The sequence below is a fragment of the Cavia porcellus genome, unplaced genomic scaffold (genome assembly GCF_034190915.1).
Source record: "Cavia porcellus strain 051 isolate PalLab524CR breed Dunkin Hartley unplaced genomic scaffold, mCavPor4.1 scaffold_18, whole genome shotgun sequence".
NCBI lineage: Eukaryota > Metazoa > Chordata > Mammalia > Rodentia > Caviidae > Cavia > Cavia porcellus.
Genome location: NW_026947501.1, coordinates 27,328,346 through 27,348,094, shown reverse-complemented (window position 1 = coordinate 27,348,094; position 19,749 = coordinate 27,328,346). Strand labels below are relative to the sequence as shown.

The window sequence follows — 19,749 nt, the reverse complement described above, 5'->3', positions numbered from 1 at the left end:
CTTGCTTTGAAATCTGTATTTCTTTAAATTGTTTTTTTAACTGTTTTGTTCTGCTTTGATATGTTTAATCTTACCCTCTTTGAAATGTAAAACAAGTGTGTAGGACTGATAACCATATTACTGAGTTTTTGTTCGATCATTGAGCAGAACTGTTTGTAGTGTCACTTTTTGAATGTCATTCTAAATACTTTAATTTTGTAACCTGAACAGCTATTTCTAAGATGACAATATATAACTTATCAACCAGCAATTTCTTACCATTTGGTTTTCTGTAATTTTGTATTATTTCTACCCTTTTTTATCTCCATGTATTTTTTTGTTTCCTTTTCTTTAAATAAAAAAAAGTCCAAAAAAAAAAAAAAAAACAAACCAGAAATTGTTTCATATGCTATTCTTTGGTATTGATAATTTTTATCATTATGCCATTTTCTATCACTCATTCAACCCCAATCTAAATGTCTTCCAGTACTTTCAGAAGTCTCAGGGAATTTATCACTTAAACCTCACTGTCTTTGCCAGAGCATCTGGTCTCTAACCTGGACTGATCATTCTCTGTGTACCGTTTTACGAATCCTTACTGAGCCATCAATACCCTACACACTGTACCAAGGCCAGCAGGGGGAACACATAGTTATGATTCTTGCTTTCCAAGAACTTAACTACTTAGTGAGACACCCAAGAAGGAAACAAAGCAACAAAATTCTCAACAAACTATAGAGAAATGACTTCTCAACTCTGTTCTTTGCTGGGCTGTGGAGCTGATGCCTGCCTGTCGGGAGACAGCACTGGTGTATGTCTCTTAAGTGTCAGGCTGCTTCCCAGTTTTCTGCCAATCTCTAAATTAGGGACAGCCAGGAAATGCTCTGAAGTACTTTTGCTTGGCATCTCATGAAACAATGGGGCAGGTGTTTTTTCATCCTAGCCCCATTTGTCTGATAGTTGGATTTTGGACTTACATTGTGTTGTTTGCACTTACATAAGGAAGGATGGTGAGGAACCCTGTGATGAAACTGGATCAGGAACCCTAGGAAGATGAAAATCTGGCCATGCCCCCTTTGGAATTTGCTGAAACTGTGTACACCAAGGTCCATGCAGTAGTCCAGAAGTTAGGCTGACCTCTAGAAAGCTATTTCTCTTATGTCCATGGTAGACTACCGAAACAAAGCTACCAGCATTGGAGGAAAAAGTTCTAAAGCTAGGGAAAGAAATACATGTGTACATTATGTAGAGAGATTTTACCCTAATGTTTAAAAAGGAGATGGCTCGAGCTATGAATATCTGTGGACCAATAATGGCTCTCTGATAGGTAGAAGAGTGGGTAGGGCTGGGGCTGTTTAGACTAACAAAATCAAAGAAGTGAAGTGTGATGATGTTGCTTGTAGTTCTAGCACTGTAGGAGACAGAAGCTAGAGGACCCCAAGCCCTGGCCCAGCCTAGGAAACTTAGGGACACTATGTGTCTAAATAAAAAAACAGGGCTGTGGGTTTAGCTCAGCAGCATAAGTGCCTGCTTGGCAAACACAAAGGCTTGAGTTTGATTCCCAGTACCAAAAAAAAAAAAAAAAAGAAAAAGAAAAAAGGGCTAAGGATGGAACTCAGTGGGAAGTGTCTAGGTCAGTGATGCCAAATCTTTTAGAGACAAACACCCCCACTGCAACTCCCACATCCCCAATTATTGTGAAATGCCAATAGTGCAATTGGCACTGAAAATTGAGATTTTAGTTTAGAAAAAAACAACTCATACATTAACATCTTTTGTCTTAAAAGAAAAGCAACACATGTGCCATAGGTTGACCACCACCACCTACGTTTACTTCTCAGTATTGCTCTCCATGCACACACACTAAAAAATAATTAAAAACCGCATCTATGTACATTGTGACTGTAATTCCCTTAAACTGTAGCCAGATCAGGTTTGAAAAATACCTTGGTTTTCTCTGTGTGCATGAGCCTAACCCCCCTGAGTACTTAGTGAGAAGATGAGAAAAGGCTATAAATAAGATTTCAGAGCTGGTAAAAATAAAACTAACTAGGTTAAATTCACTCAGGTCCAAACAGGTAAGATGCAGACCATGTTAACAGTTCAGCTTGCCAAAATTCTAACAACTGACTGGAACAATCATTTAGGACACTCAAAATGTGTTCTGAATTATAGGTAAAACACTGCCTCCTCCACACATACCCTTGTCCTAAACTGCATGTGCTTGTGATCACTGGAGGTCTCTTCTTCGGGTAGGCAGAAACAGAAGCTATTCTTAGGGAGGAGAGAAGTGTTAAAGTTCCTAAGTTGCCCAAGCTGAGCTCCAACTTGGAGTCTAACTTACAGGAGGAAAAGGGGAGGAATTCTCAGGTCAAGGATGAACTACATCTAGGAAGAAGCAGTTCAAGACTGAATCCCATTCAACTCTGAACCAGAAGCAATGTTTGACCTTGGCTTGGGCTTCCAACACCTGTGTAAGAACAAAAACGGAAGTCCAGCCAGGCCTGGGCAGAGCATTTTCAGAGCAACATAATGCTGGTACAAGCAATGCATGTGGCAGGAGGTGGGGGAGACGGAGAGTAGAGTAACCTGATGGCCACAGGAATGGCAGCATGAGGTGGTGATTTTGTGGCTTCTGCTAGGTGCTTAGCTCAAATGGATGTGTGCAGAGTAGGGGAACCATTCTGAGGTCTGTGGTCAGAAAAAGATTCTGGAAGAGGAGTAAGGACTGTCTATGAGGCAGATACTATGTGTCTATGAGGCAGGCAGCACTCAGTCAAAGGTCTCTGCAAACAAGAGAGGCAGGGAAATGTGGGATCTTTTAGCAACCCCAAATCTCATTTTGATATGGGTGGTGGCTTGGAGGAATACAGCTTTAATGTGAAGGCAAGCCTGTGGATTTCCTATTTAAACAAGCCTAGAAGAGATGTTTCCACATTTCCCAGCACACCCATAGTACAGTAGCATTCTTGAGGTATGTTGTGGTTGGGGCCGGCTGGAAGGAGCTGGCTGCCAGCTGTCACCTGAGGATTCCTAGGCCCTGACCCTAAATGCTCTGGGAAGGTATCTGGATGACATAATCCTAAACTTAAAGGGGAGCATGTTCATCAATCCTAATCTGCCTCCATCCTCCCTGGATTTCTTTGTAGACTCAGGTTTTGAGATAATTATACTTTGTGTTTCTATAAGAACAAGTAACCTCCTATGGAACAGCTAAATAGTCAAAGACCTATAGCTCTAAGGGGGGTTAAAATAGCCCTCTTATTTTATAGATAGCCCATAGGAGTTAACTTGCTCAGCTCCACTTCTTCTTGGCTTCTTTTAGGGTTCAAGGGGATACTAGGTGGCATGATTTGAAATCTTTGTGGGTGCTTGACACTGCACCTGCTCTTTGATAAACTCCAGGAAGTTTCTGGAAAACTGACTGCCCTTGCTGCCAGGGTTCACTGAACTTATTTTATAATGAGCTTGCTCAGCACCTCCCTCCCACTCTGGGGCTGTAATTCCAGGGGGCTGGTTGCTCCTATACAGGCCCTGGGTTACGTGCTTTGTGTGCATTGTCTCATTTACCAACTCATCTTTTTCAGAAGTTTTTCTCTAGGTTGCACATATTGGTTTCCTGTGTGATGATGAGCAGTCTAAGTCTTCAACAAGATGAGTGAAGAAAGGGCTGATGGCCTTTCCACCTGCCGTCAAAGCTACTCCATGGGGTAATGGAAAGAGGCTGGGGGGCGGCTCTGTGCCTGTGTGTCCCAAGAGGCTCAGGGTACCTGGTAGTAGTCTAACTGGACACTTCCCACAGAGCCTGTGACACAACACATGTCACGCCAGCCATGCTGTGTGTTGGCTTTTATCTAGGTGCCCCCCTACTCCCCAAGTCTCATGTCATAGATGGGGCTTTTCAGAGGTGGCTGGATCTAGAGTATATGATCTGGGATAAGTGTGTAATCATACACCCTTGATACCCTAAATTAGTCTACAGGTTGGTCTGGCATAGTTCTGGCTATGGATACTGCGGAGGCCCTTTCTGGGTGTGAGCACTACCCACTCTAAGGGCATACAGAAAGGGAGCTGCTGTTGTCACTGCTGCTGTTTCTTTGCTGCCTTCTGCCTGCCACAAACTGTTTCTCCTCTGTGATGCCCCTCTGCCATGACACCAGGTTTGGAACCAGCCAATTATGAAATGAAATCTGTACAAACTGCGAGCTGTCATGAATCTTTCCTCCTTTAACTTTGGGTGTTGGGTATTTTGTTTCAGTAACAAGAAAAGTAACTAAGACACTGTGTTTCTAAACAGACAGACCACATTTCTAAGAGCCCATTTACTTCCATTGATGTGTTCAGAAATGTCAAGACAGACACTGCCCATCAAAAGTTATTTATTTTCTAAAAATATAAAAACACAAACAAAAAGGGAGTCACACTTGACTAGAACTAAAGAGATATTATCATTATAGCCCCGTGGGCAAGGTCTCTATGGAAAAATGATTGCTCCCATAGTGTCAGTCATTCTGACCAACATTCTGCTCCATACCCTACAAGTTACTATTGCTAAGATACACATGGACAAAGAATAAGCTTTATTAAATAAGATGCATAAAAATAAGGACTGTGTTCTTCCACATTCATAAAATATAATTCCAAGGAAATTCTGAGGAAAATAACCTTATGTCAGTCCCAGGGCACTTTTCTCCCCAGGAGTTGATTGGTCACTTTCTGTGGAAGAAAAGAAAGTCAAGAAAGAAGTCGGGTACTTCCACCATCAAAGGCAGACAGCCACGTCTCACCCTAGTTGTGTTGCTGAAGACACCCAAATCTTGTTCATGTTACTTAGCTACAGAAACTGGCAATTAGGACCCACCCCCCCAAAAAAAATTCCACAGACAGCCACGTCTCACCCTAGTTGTGTTGCTGAAGACACCCAAATCTTGTTCATGTTACTTAGCTACAGAAACTGGCAATTAGACCCCCCCCAAAAAAAATTCCTAAAGAGGTTAGCAAAGATGATCTGTAAGGAACACATTATTTCCACATAAATACAGGTGATCTATAATCCTGATAGACTTACTAGTCTACAGCCCAAGCACAGTGTAGTGATACACTAGACAAGCTGGCCAGTGCCTTCCCCAGAAAAAGCAGCCTGAGTTTTGGGGGTGCTTCAGAGACAGTTCTTTAACCCAATCTGATATGATCTGGTCTTTGGGTTTTTGACTTTCAGAGCCCTCTGATGTGTAGTGAGGCGATGGGAGAGAAACCAGAACAATGAAGGGTGTGGCCCTCCATGCCCAGTGGTTAATCTGGTCTCTCAGGGAAATACTGGTAGCAAGATCTTTACCCTCTAAGCTTTTTGGACTTGCAGCACCACTGATCCATGGAGCTAAAACCTCTGCCCTGCAGTGCCAACACCTCTTAGGCTACACTTAGACGTTATCTAGTTTACTTTAGCAGTTCTAAAGGTACGGTGGTACTTCAGTTCACAAACTTAATTCTTTCCATGATCCTGGTTGTGGAATTTGTTCCACTGTATCTGACTTATCCATGAGAAGCATAGAATCCTTTGGGGCTCTAATTATTCTGATGTTTTGAGTATTTCCATCATGATACCTAAGTTGTCTCCTATGTGTTGAATATGGCTTCATTTTAAATGCATGAGAAACTCACCCTGATTTTAAACTTGTTAACAAGTTCCCTAATTTTGAAATTTCAGCATTGGAACAGTGCATTTTGAGTTTCAGTTCACTCCACTTCTCAAACTTGGGTCACTCTGAATAAATGCTCAACAGATTAGACTTTTCCTCTCCAGTTCTCTCTCCCTTGATAAACCTGGCCCATCCTGCTCTAGCTACAGTACTAATTCCACTGACCTTTTTATACAGTTGAGCACGCAGCCGGTAGGACTTATATTCTGATCTTCTCTTCTCCTCTTCTCTCTTTTTCTGTACTTCTGGAAGCTGTTCATAAATCCTTAGAAATGGCACCAGTGGAAAGACAGAAGGCAATGAAGTCACAAGGCAAAGAGGTAAATGACCTCATCTTACTACACCTCTCTACTGACATTTAGTCTCTCAGACAGGCCCAGCCTATATAATGTGTTTGCTGTGAGACACCTGGACACTGGGAACCCAGGCCTGGAGTGCTCACAATCTGGAAGAGATATTATATAAAATCTTACCAACAGTAGATATTTCTGGGAAAAGAGTAGAACAAAGAAGGTAAGAGTAACTTCCTGTTTTTCTCTTGATATGGAAAAATGTATTCTTTCAATATAAGAATGAATAGGTATTACTACTATATTTTTAAACACAAGGAAATTACTGGGAAAGAAAAGTACTACAATAGTTATATTCTACAAAATGCTAGAGTTACAGGAGAAAAAAACTTATTCTGATAGAAAGAGGTCAGGGAAGAATTCAGAGAGGAGATTAGACCTGAGTTGGATTCGGAAGAACAGAAAGAAAAGAGGAGATAGAACAAAAGGTACCTATGTCAGGAAAAAGTGAGATTGATAAGAATAAAGCTAAGTCTGCATGGGTAACATATGGGAAGCAGGTGGGACGAGAATGAGTTGGGTTGTAGAGGGTCTTATAGTCATGTAAAAAATGAGTTCTGTTTTATCTGATATTAGGTGCCACTGATTTTAAGCTGGAAGGAATATAACTAAATGTGTGTGTGTGTGACAAACATCTGATTAGAAATAATTAAATTCCAACAAAAGAACAGTTAAGTGGGTTACAGAATATAGCGAATAGTAAAAATAATGTAAGTTTAAAACTTTGAGTTGCCATCCAGTAGATGGAAACCTACCCTCCACCTACAAGTATATTTATGATTGAAAGCATCAATATCTTACAGAAGATGCCCTGGCTATCTTCCTGTAAGCAAGTTCATGGTGTCTTACAGCAAAGACTCCTGTTGCTGAAGTGAACTGCCACAAAAGGATTGCTGCACAATTTCTCTCTAATTAAATTTTGTGACAGACTTAAAGCAATGATTCTCAAATTATATGGGCTCAGTATTCCTTTACATCTCTAAAAACTGAGGACTCTCAATGTGGATTTTATATATTGATATCATATTATAAGTTAAATAAAATTTAAATACTTAGTTCTTAAGGGTTTGGTATGTGGTTCACTGGTAAAGCACTTTCCCATTATGTAAAAAGCCCAGCATCACAAAACCAAACCAAAGGAAGACAAAACTTATTTCTTCATTCACTTAGAAATAATGACAACTGAAAAAATAACCATGAGCCTGTGAACAAGTTAACACAAGTAGTCTTTAAAAAAGAAAAATCAAAAATTTTAGTCAGAAGACTCACAGCTTTATATTCTTTGAAAACCTAATATCTGATTTAATAGACTAGCACTGGACTTATAACTGCTTCTGTTTTAAGTTTGTTGTCATAAATTACTCCAGTTGAAATATTTTTTTAAAATCTCATTTCACACGTGTAATTAAAAAAGAGAAAAATACTCTAACATTCTTTTCAGATACCTGCTAATCTCTTTAACACTAAATGAAAACTCAACAAGTGGTAGTTTCTTAATTAGCTGAAAGTACAATCTGAAATCAGATTAGTGTCCTTTTTATACTGTCACAGAAAATTCATCTATCATGCACTTTAAATGAACCATTTATTCAAGCCTGATTTTGTAACAAATCCTGATCCAGTAAGTTATGCAAATCTTTCCCAATGTTGACAAATTTACTTACATTACATGAAAAAAATCACATTTTTTAATGTCACTTCTGATCTTGACAGAAAAGTCTAAATACTAGAAAGTTGGCAAACTAATAACAGTGAAGTTCTCTAGAATTCCTTTCTTTGTTGAAAGGTCAAATTTTCTCTTTGGAAACAAATACTGTCAGCTATTTTCTCTGAAGTGACACTCAATTCTTCATTTTCAAGAAAATGTCTGTCATATATCTAGATCAGAATAATCAGTTTATCTGTCAGTTATTCTCATCAAGTAGAAGTTAAACTCTATGAAAAAGGCAGTAGGAAACAATACTTCAAAAGAGAAGCCTCAATTACATGAGACAAACTGTTTTAAGAATTAGTTCAGAACCATCCTGCCACTTGTAAAATTATTCTTATTAAAGCAAGCCCTCAGTAAACCCCAAATGTAACCCTTAAGTTATCCACAGCATAGTCAGGATCAACATATGCTATCTCTAATTAATTAATTAGTTAATAGCTAGTACTTCCAATAGCATGAGATTCAAAAAATTAATTAGGTACAAAATTAATCTTTGTACTCCAGTCACTCAGTTCTTTTTCCCAAAGGCAAACACTATTATAAGGGGATTTTTTTTTGTCCTCTAGAGATAGTCTCTCTATATAAAAAAAATGTATCTACATAACTATAATTACTTCTTTTGAAGATCACAAATTACAGCACTATAACCATGCTGTTGAAATGCGATTTTAAAAACTTCAATGGTTAAAGAACACTCCTATTATTCCTTACTCTACCAGACAAATTGCTACAAGTAAGATTGCTAAGATAGAGGGCATGGCTTCAAATAAATATTTAATGTTATTTGAAAGTATTCTTTATATGTACATTTCTAATAAAGACAAGCCTAATATATGCAAAACAGTAGGGATCTTTTAATCCTTTGCATATTACTAATTCATATCATATCTGCTATCTGTTTTTCTTCTCTGTTTTCATGCTGTGAGAAGCTACTTGTGCAACTTTCTCCTAATAGATCTATGTGAGTATTATGCCTTTACTCTGAAGGACAAGTCAGAGTTTCTGACCATCTGGTAGTCCAGTTTATACTTTCATAATTACTTTTGTTCCTTTGGCCTTACCGTTTAGACCTCTGAATCATCTCCTTCTTCCCAACAGGCTTCTTCTGGGCAGCAAGGAAGACTAAGCAAGAGAGAAAAGTGGTTTTCAGAGGACAGTGATCTAATAAGAAAATAAGTGGCACTCTAGAGCTATAGGAGGAGCAGCTGAACTTTGTGCCTCTAACCTGAGCTGATGGTACAGGTTGATAAGCAATAACCAATTACCAAGACCAAACCCAAGGCCAGGAATAAACTACACCACTGGTAGCAAACCTATGGCATGCATGCCATGGCAGGCTGTTTATACCATTGAAAACTCTAAAAGGTTTGCTATCAGTGGACTACAGTGACCATGATAGCCACCTATGGCCTCTGAAGACATTTTGTGGCACAGACCAAAGAGTTGTATCAAAAAATTGGTATATTAGTAAGGTTGTGACGACAGCATTAGGTAATACTTTATGGTATCTTTCACAAATTATTTTATTGAAATCTTAGGTTCAGTGGAATTAAGTATACAGACCGTGGAGCCAGTCCACCTGGGTTTAAATATTAGCTCTTTTATTTGCAAAGTTACAACCTAGGGCAAAATACTTAATCTCTCTCTGCCTCAATTTTGTCACTGTGAAGTAAGATTACCAATAGTATCTACTTTAGAGAGGTGTTGTGAGAGCAGTGTATAGATAAGATGTATTATGTGTTTATTACTGTAGTTATTATTAAAACCACTCTATGAGGTAAGAAAGCCAGAACTGGCACCATCTTTACAGGAAACGAGATTATAACTTTGTAACCAACTTGGGCATACACATTGAGCAAGAGCTGGTTTTAAAAAAATCCTATTATTACTGAACATTTCCTTTTTAAGATGCAGCCACCAGATGAGAATAGAAAATTACTGGTATCATGACAGTGCTGTAAAGTTCGGCCATTTCTGTTATCTTAAGAGAACTATGCCTCAGTAAACACAAGGTTACACTCAGTTTTCATAGCATTTAGCAGTACTCATCAACAGACAAGCTATCTTGCCTCTCTCTAGACATTAAGAGAAAAGTTACAAGACAGCATACCTCTCCTAGGCAGGGGACGCGTGGAGTTGAACAGTGCATCCCGTTCACTTTGTAACCTGTTCTGCAGCTTCCTCTCCTGGACTATTAACTTCAGACGCTTTATACGTTCCCCAGAGCGAGAGATAAAGTCAGGTCTGTGAAACTGAAGTGATTCCTAAGGAGGAAAAAGCCCAACCTAATATTAATGATGAAAGCTGCTATCTGAGTGCCCCTAAAAATAGCATCTACTAATAGGTGTGGAAAGACGATTTCTAACACACAGAAAACATACATAGTTAAGGACTACTGTGATACTCTTCTTCAGGGAGGAGCTCCAGCAGGAAAATCAAAGGGATCAAAGGAATGCCTTTGAATAATCCAAAAAATAAGCCATGGCAGTTACAACTCTCCAGAATGTTGATAGGTCAGAGCTCAGCCATTGTGGCATTTCAAATTTCTCTTCAGACAAATATCTTATTAAATAACATTTCCCTTAGCCTCTGAGGCTAGAGATGAGAGTTAGAGATGGTTGGTGAGGGATGGGGATGTACTCAGTAGTAGAGTGTTTGCCCAGCATGCATAAGGCCTTAGGTTTAATCCCTAGCACTAAAAAAAAAAAAAAAAAAAAAAAAAAAAAAAAAGAAGAAGAAAAAGAATGCCTTAAACCAGATGTGGTGGCGTACTCCTGTAATCCCAGCACACAGAAGGCTGAGGCAGGAGGATCCTTGCAAGTTTGAGACCAGCCTGGGGTACAAAGTGAGCCCAAGGCCAGCCTGAACTGCATAATGAGACCGTGATTCAAAAAGACAAAAAGATAAAAAAGAAGAATGCCTTTTGAATCCTGTGATAAGAAGCAACAGGCATTATCTAATGGAGGACATAAAATGTTCATACAAACCCCACATCTTTGGAAATTCCATACTGGATATCTATAAACCTGCCAAACAGTGCCATAATAACTTTCCTTGTTACTCTGTCCCCAGATACTCAAAGTGGCACATTATTCACAAAGTTAAGATAGCTTTTCCTTATATATGAAACAGTTAAGGCAGCTTTTCCTTATATATGAAACAGATGAACTGCAGAGCTGCTCAAAAGGAAGGTCACACAACCCAACCTTGGCATGCCAAGTCCCAGTCAGAACTTCTCCCAGTCTTCCCCTTTTCCATGTAAATACATGGCTAAAGTTAACTTGATACCACTATACCTGTAGAGTTGCTTTCACAAATGGCCTTGGAGAGCCTCGGCCATCATCTCTGACTTGGTCAGCGACTGATCCCTGACAATTCATGTGCTGTCCCTGCCAGTTCTTTTCCCGTAGTGGCTCCCTCCAGGGTTTGGTTTTGGTTACTGGTTCAAACCAAGAGATGCCAGGGCTATAAACCTTGGGCATGTTTTCCTTCTTAGATCCAGATTTCACATTTTCCACGGGAACAAACCATGAAACTCCTATAGAAAATATTTTTGAGAAGAAAAGATTTATCACTTTCTTAACTGCATCCAAGTCTCATCAAAGACAGGAAGCTTATCTCTGAGGGCCCCGAAGGTGTCTGCCTTCATTGCAGGTATGATTCTGTAAATGTAGTTCTAGATACTTAGCCATTTAGAAAGAATTCTAGCATTGCAAAAGACTTAATTCACTATTTTCTGCTATAAAACCTGGAATTAGAGACTGACCTTCATAGGAAATTGGCCTGTTCTTCCGTAACTTTTTGTCCCCAAGATAATCCGTAAAGAGCTTTTTCTCTTCAATTTTTTCTTCTGACCAAGAAGTTACATCACTGTCCTCTTCTAATCTAGCCTCACTGGAAGTAGGAGTTGGGAAAGTCACTCCAACATCACGAGTGTGTTTTTTAGCACCAGTCACAATCTCCAAATTACCTGAGGGGAAAGGTTACAAATGACTCTGGGAGCATCCTTGAGGCTTAGCTGAAAAGATCACTCAAGCAAGGAAGTAAAACCTTTTTAATTCTTCAAAGACATGCTGCCTTTTTTGGTGGGGGAAGGAGACATGATGCAGGGGAGAGCAAAAGGAAAAAGGGGAAGGAAGGTAGAGTTGCAGAGAAAGGAAAGTAGAGGGAGAATGAAAAAAGGATTTTATTTCTAATTTTAATTAAGAGAGAGAAAGAAGAACAGATATTCAGTAGGTAAAAGATTTTAGTTCTGATACCAAGAAAGTATCAGTAAACCCTTCTGGTAGCCACCTGGGTAAGGGAGAGGTTGACAGAAGTGAATAAGGGAGTTTATTTTTGTTTTATAATCAAAAGGGTATAGAAAAGTATGAACTGAAATCCTCTCCCCTCCTGTTCTCCATTCTCTCTCTTCACAATCTCATCATTCTGGAAAATTATTTTTGTACTCGCAAGCAATTCTCTTCCCTCCTTTATTTAAAAAAATGCATATAGTAGCACAGTATCCACTGTTCTGTATTTTGATTTTTTAGATTGTCTATCTTGAAAATCTTTTCAATATTAGTACAGAGAAAGCTCTCTCAGTCTAAGTACTATTTCTTTATGTGGAAGTACAATTTCTTTATTTAACTACTTAATTGCTGATGTATATCTAAAGTGATTTTAATGTTTTGCTATAACAATAAGTAACTTAACAGTTAACTTTCACTTGCTGTTAGCACGTTTCCAAGTGTATCTATAGAATAAATTTCAAAAGAAAAAATGCCAGGTCAAAGTAGTTTTGATAGCAACAACCAAATTGTCTTTCACAAGGGTTGTACCGACTTAAACTCCCACTAGAATGTTTGAGGGTACTTATTTCTATATACTCTTACTTTTAAACTTGGATTATTGTCAACTTACAGGTGAAAAGTGGCATTTACATTTATAAATAGTCTTAATCTTCACCTTTTTAATTATGAGTGAAGCTGAGTAACATGTTAAAGAATCACATTTTTTTTCTCTTTTGATACCAGAGATTGAACTTACGACCTTGCACTCCCCAGGTAGGCCTGCATGCCACTGAGCTAAATCCCTGGCCCAGAATCTGCATTTTTATCTCATTGGAAAAGTTTAACTTCTCTTCACTTACCTGCCTGTATGCCCTTGTTTAACATGTGCTTATGGTTTTCACTGCAAAGAGTAGAGTTCAAACTCAAGAAGCTACTGGCAGATGAAACTGAGTCAGAAGAAATATAGTGTGACATCTGGAGAAACAAGAGATTCTATTTTAGTTACCTAGTCAATGGCTACATTACACATAGCATAAAAAAGACTCTAAGTCCTCAAGAATTCTTTTTAATCAAATTAAAATTGTTGAGACGCGGTTGGAAAAATGTTGTGAGCAATGTTAATGTGCTGTCATACGTCTGTGAAAGGAAAGAGACTGCTGCTGTAGTTGGACAGGGCCCAAGCTGCCAAGACTTATATAAGACAGAAAGAGGCTAAGCTAGGTATTTTCCCAGGGCTTAACCAAACTCTGAAGATGCTAACCAAACCTTAACCTGATACATTTACACAATGAAATTCTCGACCGACACCTGCACATATTTTTGATGCAAGATACAGGCCTGGAGACGGTTAAAGAAAGTGATGAGCTGCAAAGAGTGCTTTGCATATTCAGGCATTTATCTAAACATCAAAGAGCTACTAGGTCCTAAGAGAAGTCCTGACTGAGTGGAATACTGTTTTAAAAAAATCATGAAAGAGCCCAAAGGCCTTTATCAGTCATATGCAGGGAAAGCAGAACAATGAAGGATAAGTTAAGAGACTGAAAATAATGGTCGAACGTTTGTGGGTAATGAAAAAGATCATTAAAACACAGCTGAACAAATATAGCACAAAGCACTATTTCTTAAGCTTGCTCACTATAAACATATTGTGGGAGGAGTAACCCAGAACAATGAATTGCAATCTCTGGGTGGTCTGGGTATCTATATTTTGAGTAAGTGCCAAGTGATTTTTTTTTTTTACTTAAGCAAATGTGGTAAATTGAAGCCCAAGTAACAAAACACAGTGTCTGTTTTTTTGAACAAATATTCCAAGCACCACCCAGTAAACTTGCCACAGAATCATGTTAGGCACTTCGAACCTAGAACTATTCTGATTTTTAGAAAGATTAGTGTTGCAAACTGCTAGATTGATACTAGTTACTTGCAAAATTTAGAATTGCCACCACTCTGATAACTTGAAAGTTTTTCAAAATCAAAGAAAAGATTACTAAATTTCAGCCAGAAATCTGGAAGGCATGCAGAATAACCCACCAGCTTAGCCTAGTTTCCTTAGTAGATACGGTCACTTGACTGGCACACCAATAAAATGTTTAGCCCAAATAGCTAGATTTGAACAAAATGAGAAAAGATTTTATGGTAGGCTTGCAAGATGGACTTAAATGAGTTGAGTTATAATATAAATTGGTAAAATGATAACTGGCTAAATTGGCCTTGTCCAAATACCACTGTCAACATAAAGGTCTTTACTAAGTGGTACATCTTACACTTGACAACACACACTAAGTAACTACTGCATTCTTAATATTTTACATAACAGTATTTGGAGGAGAGGGAACTGGGAGAATTTCTATACAGTGTACATAGCTGGTGCGGTTGAATGGATGTGAAGATCTAAAAAATGAGAAAGCAGAAAGATGTTTAGTTGTGATAATCATAAAGGTCTGTACATTATGGGGCAGGAATGGTAACAACTTTGATGCAGGAGAAAAAGCTCTTAAGTCTGGAGTTCAAGGATCTGAGCTAGTCTCAGATCTTTTTACCAGTTCTCTCTCAAGCTACAGCTTTAAGACAGCTTTTCCCAGTAGAAAAGGGAAAATCTCCACCTTTAAAATTACATTAGAATAAATGATTTAGATGGTAAAATATAAAAAGTGGAGACTACTATGTTTAAAAAATCACATATAGAAAGGACAATGAAGATAGGACTGATGGGGAGCACGCGATACTTGTACCTTCTCTGCAGCTGTAAAAAAGAAACACAATGTTAGGTAATAAAATGGACTGACTCTCAAGATATATACTAGAGAGGATTAAAGTGTGCTTCACTTTTTATGAAAAAGGGTAGACAACTTATATAGGTGTTTTCTTTTTTAATGTGTATTATTCAACTCTGTGACCCTTTAATTTTTATTGGTGTGTTTATAATCTTTGTGGGTAGAAATCCCCTTGTTTCAGCATCATTCAGATGTCTGTCCTTTGTCACTGAGTCCTTTGCTGAAAATTATTTTACCTTAAGTTTGGTGGGTAATGAAAAGATCATTAAAACATAGCTGAACAAATATAGCACAAAGCACTATTTCCTAAGCTTGTTCACTATAAACATATCATGCGGTGTGGGGGGGGGCGGGGGTAACCCAGAACAATGAACTGCAATCTCTAGGGGGTCTGGGTATCTATATTTTGAGTGCCAAGTGATTTTTTTTTTTAACTTAAGCAAAGGTGGTAGAGGTAAATTTAAGCCCAAGTAGATTGGAAAGGAAGAAACTATTTGCCAGTATCATCTTGTATGTAAAAATATTAAGTAACCCACAATGAAGTAGCAGAATAAATAATTTGGTCAAGTTATAGAATATAAGATCAGTAAGACTTAAAAACAAGTCACTGATGTTTCTATATTCTAGCAATGAAAAATCTGAAAATAAAGTTCCATTCCCAATAGCAAAAAGAATGAAACATTTAGGAATAAAGTTAAGGACTGATATGCCAAGTTTGTACACTAAGAACTACAAATATTGCTGGGAGAAAATACCTAAATAAATGATAAGACATTCCACATACATGAGTTTTAGAAGTCAAAGTTGTTAGGATGGCAATTTCTCCCAAATTAACCTATAGATTGGGCACAATATCAAAATCACAGCAAGCTTTTCTTTGAAGAAAATTATAAGCTGATCTCAAAGTTATATGGAAATGTAAAGAGTAAAAAGAATAAAGATGAAGGACTTAATGTATCCTGATTTCAAAACTTACTATAAAGCATCAGCAATCACAACACTGTGATATTGCTGTAAAAACAGACATAGATATATCAATCAATGGAACAGAACTGAGAGTTTGGAAACAAACTTAATTTATAGTAAAATGATTTTCAACAAAGGTAACTGAATGACAAAGGACAGACATCGGAATGATGCTCAAACAATGGAATCTCTACCCACAAAGATTATAGACGTCACACTAATAAAAATTAAAGGGTCACAGAGTTGAATAATACAAACTAAAACTAAAGAACTTTTAAAATGTAGGAGAAAATCTTTGTGGCTTTGTTTAGGCAAAAAACAACTCAGATATTTTTGTTGCATGCCAAACAGAACATTGCTCAGTGATAAAAATGAACTGATACATATTACAAGATGGATGAACCTTCAAAATATACTTAAAATAAGCTAAATGTAAAAGACAATATTCTATGACTCTTTTCATATGAAAAGTCCAAAAGAGGCAGGTTTGTGGTTGCCTGAGCCTGGGAATGAGGAATGACTGAAAATAGGTACAGGGACTTTTCTGGTGTGACAGACAATGCTCTGAAACTGAATAGTGGTGATAAATACATAACTCTTATTATGTAAGAAACTAGTAACATTGCCTCTGGAAAGGACAGCTGATGCCTGGAGAAGAGAAGTAAGGAAGACACCCCACCCAAAAAAAAAAAAAAAAACACGTATCATGTGACTGTATTACCAGTTCTGGAAATGAGAACAAACAAAACAAAAATTTATATAGAAAAAGTTTAACAATAGAGTTTTGAGTTCCATAATGAAGTCAGTAGGGACTAAGCATCTGTTAGGCCAGAGAAATGCTCCAGCTTCAAGGTGGCTCAGTCAACCCTCTCTTGCCACCTGAAGAACATAGTATGCTTAGTTTGAAGGGCCATGTTTAAAAATGAGATGTCAACAAATTTAGACCAAAGACAGCTGTCAAATTTGGAAAGGGAAACAGAAACAAGCTGTGAGAAATGGTTCAAAGGGACTACCCAAAATAAAATACCTCAGGGAAGGAAGAGGGGCCCAAGAGGGAGAAGACTAGGTCTATTTCCTGTGCCTTCACAATTCTGGGAACAGAGCTAGGGAATCCAATGTAAGTAGATTCTCGATCTTTATGTGTAAACATCTTTGATGACCGCAGCATGGGCTGCCCTCTGAACAGAGAAGCAGTAGAGCTGGTGAAGCAGAGGCAGATGGGCTCTCTGGAACAGATGCAGCAGAAGTGTCGAGATGACAGGAGTGGGTAGGATTACATGCCTCCTGTGGTCCCTTATTAGCCTGAGATTCTATGAATCTGGACATTCAAAATACATAACCAGTCATGATACGTACCATAGGGCAAGAAAAAACATATCATCTCTAGCATATTAGATGAGAAGTTTTAGAGTGTGTTCCTTATTTAGTTCAAATCTGTCTAAGTCCAACCTATAAACACTTTAAAGTCTAAAAAAATTTCAACAAAATATATTGTCTTCTACGTTAATGAAAATCAAAGACAAACTAAAACTAGTGTTTATTAGGATGCAAATTGGAACCCTTAAACTTTGCTGGTAAAATGATACAGACACTGATACAACAGGCAGGTCTGCAAATGGTTAAATATAGACTTACTACATAATCAAATAATGTACCTTCAGGAATAAATAACAGGGGAAGTGAAAATATATGGCTGCACAAAATCTCATACATGAATGTTTACCATAGCTTTACTTATGACAGCCAAAAAGCACAAACAATCCAAATATCCACAAACTCATGGATAAATATGGTCTATTCTTATAATGGAATATTTGGCCATAAAAAATAATACATACTACAAGGTAGCTGAAAACATATTGAATGAAAAAAGCCAGTCACAAGACTACATATTATATGATTCCATTTACATGAAATAACCAGAATAGGCAAATCCATACAGATGAAAATTAGTGGTTTTCAGTGGGCTGTGGCAAGGGTGAGACTTTGGAGAAATGAAGACTAATTGTTGTTATGTCCAGAGTATCTTTGGAGGGTTTTTAAAATGTTCTAAAATTAGATTAGAAAGAGTGCTACAGAATTCTGGGAGTGAACTAAAAACCACTAAACTGTACACTACTATTATAGCAATATTACACTCATTTTTAGTCTGTAAACTAGTAGAAAGGTGTAGAAGTATATTTACTCATGTATGCAAACTGAAATATGCATTATCAAGTTTGAACACTACTACTATAGCAATATTACACTACTTTTAGTCCATAAACTAGTGTAGAAAGGTGTAGAAGTATGTTTACTCATGTATGCAAAGTGAAATATGCATTATCAAGTTTTGTTTGAGAAAAAGCTTATCCTGCTCTGTGGTTTGGCATCTCGTATGTTACTGAAACAAGGACCAATGGTGTTGCTTTCATGTAATAAAGGACAGTCCCAACAACAATGGACACTGGATGCCATAGATGTGAGGCAGTTATTACACTCTAGCCCTGGAGCCAAGTGCACATGGTCAGAATCATGCAAATGTGCCATGTAATGCTGACATCCAGCCACAGATTCACAATAATCCAGGCACAGGGCCGCATTTGCATATGACAGTTTGTGCTAAGGACTCACTATGGGACAGAATTTTTTTTTCTTAATTGATTTAAAAACGCTATTGGCAAACCACAACCATCCACTTACTTTACTCATGAAGTTTCCGGGCCTGGGTGTGGATCTCGGGCTTCTGTTTTGCAATGGGGCTTCTACATAGATTTAAGTTACTAAAAAATTAACTGACATTAGTAGCTATGATTTTGAAGCTTTCAGTTGTATCTAGCCTAAGAATACAGATACTGGATAGCTTAGTATTAGAGCAAACTCACCCACTAGTGTTTTCTACACTTAAAAACAAAATGCCACCATTTCAGAGATGTTTCAGAACTTTTATAGTACCTTATTACTTTATAAAATACTAGGCAAGACTTGTTCTCATACTTATTAAAGACATCAGATCCAGGAAACAAGCTTTTAATGAAGACTTTTACTTTGCACATGGAGATTGAATCTGAGAAAACATAATCATCCTCATGTAAGAATATTGCTACTGTTGGCCTTTAGTTAGCCAGGTGCCTGCTAGGAGATGTTTTTCTTTCTCAAGAATGTGTTCATAATAACCAATTTATTACCACTGTAGTTTAGCAAAGGAGGTACTTGTTGATAAGACAGAGTCAAAACTAGAAATAATGGTCTACGGGCACTAAAATGTTTTTAGAAATGTTCAGGTCAACTGATAGTAATAGTTTTAATAAATTTTAGCCAGCAAGGCATGACAAAAAGTGTCTATACATAAAATATTTTTGATTTACATTTAATTCTTAAATAAAAACTTTAAAAAGCAGAAACTCAGATGGTAGTATCAATCATTTTTTTAAGAAAATCAGAGCTTGTTATCTGTTATTGCAAGTATGGTAGATTATCTTAAATGAAAAATCTTCTGCAGGAAATTAAAAACGCGTTGTGTTCACATAATAGGTAATTGGAAATTTTCTTTTGGTATTTGATTGAGCACCATAGATATGGAAACAATTCTGAGATGCTAAAATTCAAACTATGACAGATGATAGCTAAAATGCTATGGAAGTTATTATGGTCAATGATCATTAGAAGTGAGGGAAAGAAACTCTACCATGATAGTGAAGTTTCCTAAAGGTTGGGTAGAGAGAAAGAAAATGAACCAAGCCATTAAAATAACTTACAGAACAAGCCAAAAAGCTGACGAATAATCACAAAAATCTTACAGAGGATGTATATTTATTACATGGGTACTAAAGGTTTTTGTCTATTAAGTTTGAAAAATTATAATCTGGAGGTGGCCCTATTTTCTTTTTTTTTTTAATTTTTCCAATTATCATTCCTCTTGGCTTTAATTTCAATAAGGATGATGAATGCTTATACTTACATGAATGACTCTAAAATTATTTCACTCAAGAGGCTAGATATATCTCGTTAGATCTTTTC

At 37.5% G+C, this 19,749-nt stretch overlaps 1 protein-coding gene across 10 annotated transcripts in view; it reads right to left on the bottom strand.

The window, feature by feature from the left end:
* The window catches only part of Alms1 (ALMS1 centrosome and basal body associated protein), a 229,662-nt gene that overhangs the window by 70,923 nt on the left and 138,990 nt on the right, over positions 1–19,749 (bottom strand). For 6 of the 10 annotated variants that reach the window (XR_010040661.1, XR_010040662.1, XR_010040664.1 and 3 more), the window contains exons 18-23: positions 12,871–12,985; positions 11,506–11,709; positions 11,036–11,277; positions 9,850–10,003; positions 8,801–8,861; positions 5,844–5,943 (exon numbers count right to left, since the gene is read on the bottom strand). Coding sequence is in view for 1 of the 10 variants with exons in the window: in XM_013151576.3 (XP_013007030.2) it covers positions 4,651–4,695; positions 5,844–5,943; positions 8,801–8,861; positions 9,850–10,003; positions 11,036–11,277; positions 11,506–11,709; positions 12,871–12,985 (921 nt within the window). In the remaining 9 variants the exon portion in view is untranslated. Of the gene's footprint in view, positions 1–4,341; positions 4,696–5,843; positions 5,944–8,800; positions 8,862–9,849; positions 10,004–11,035; positions 11,278–11,505; positions 11,710–12,870; positions 12,986–19,749 lie in introns of those variants that run through there. The other 4 variants (XM_013151576.3, XR_010040667.1, XR_010040669.1 and 1 more) reach the window with 4 other exon arrangements.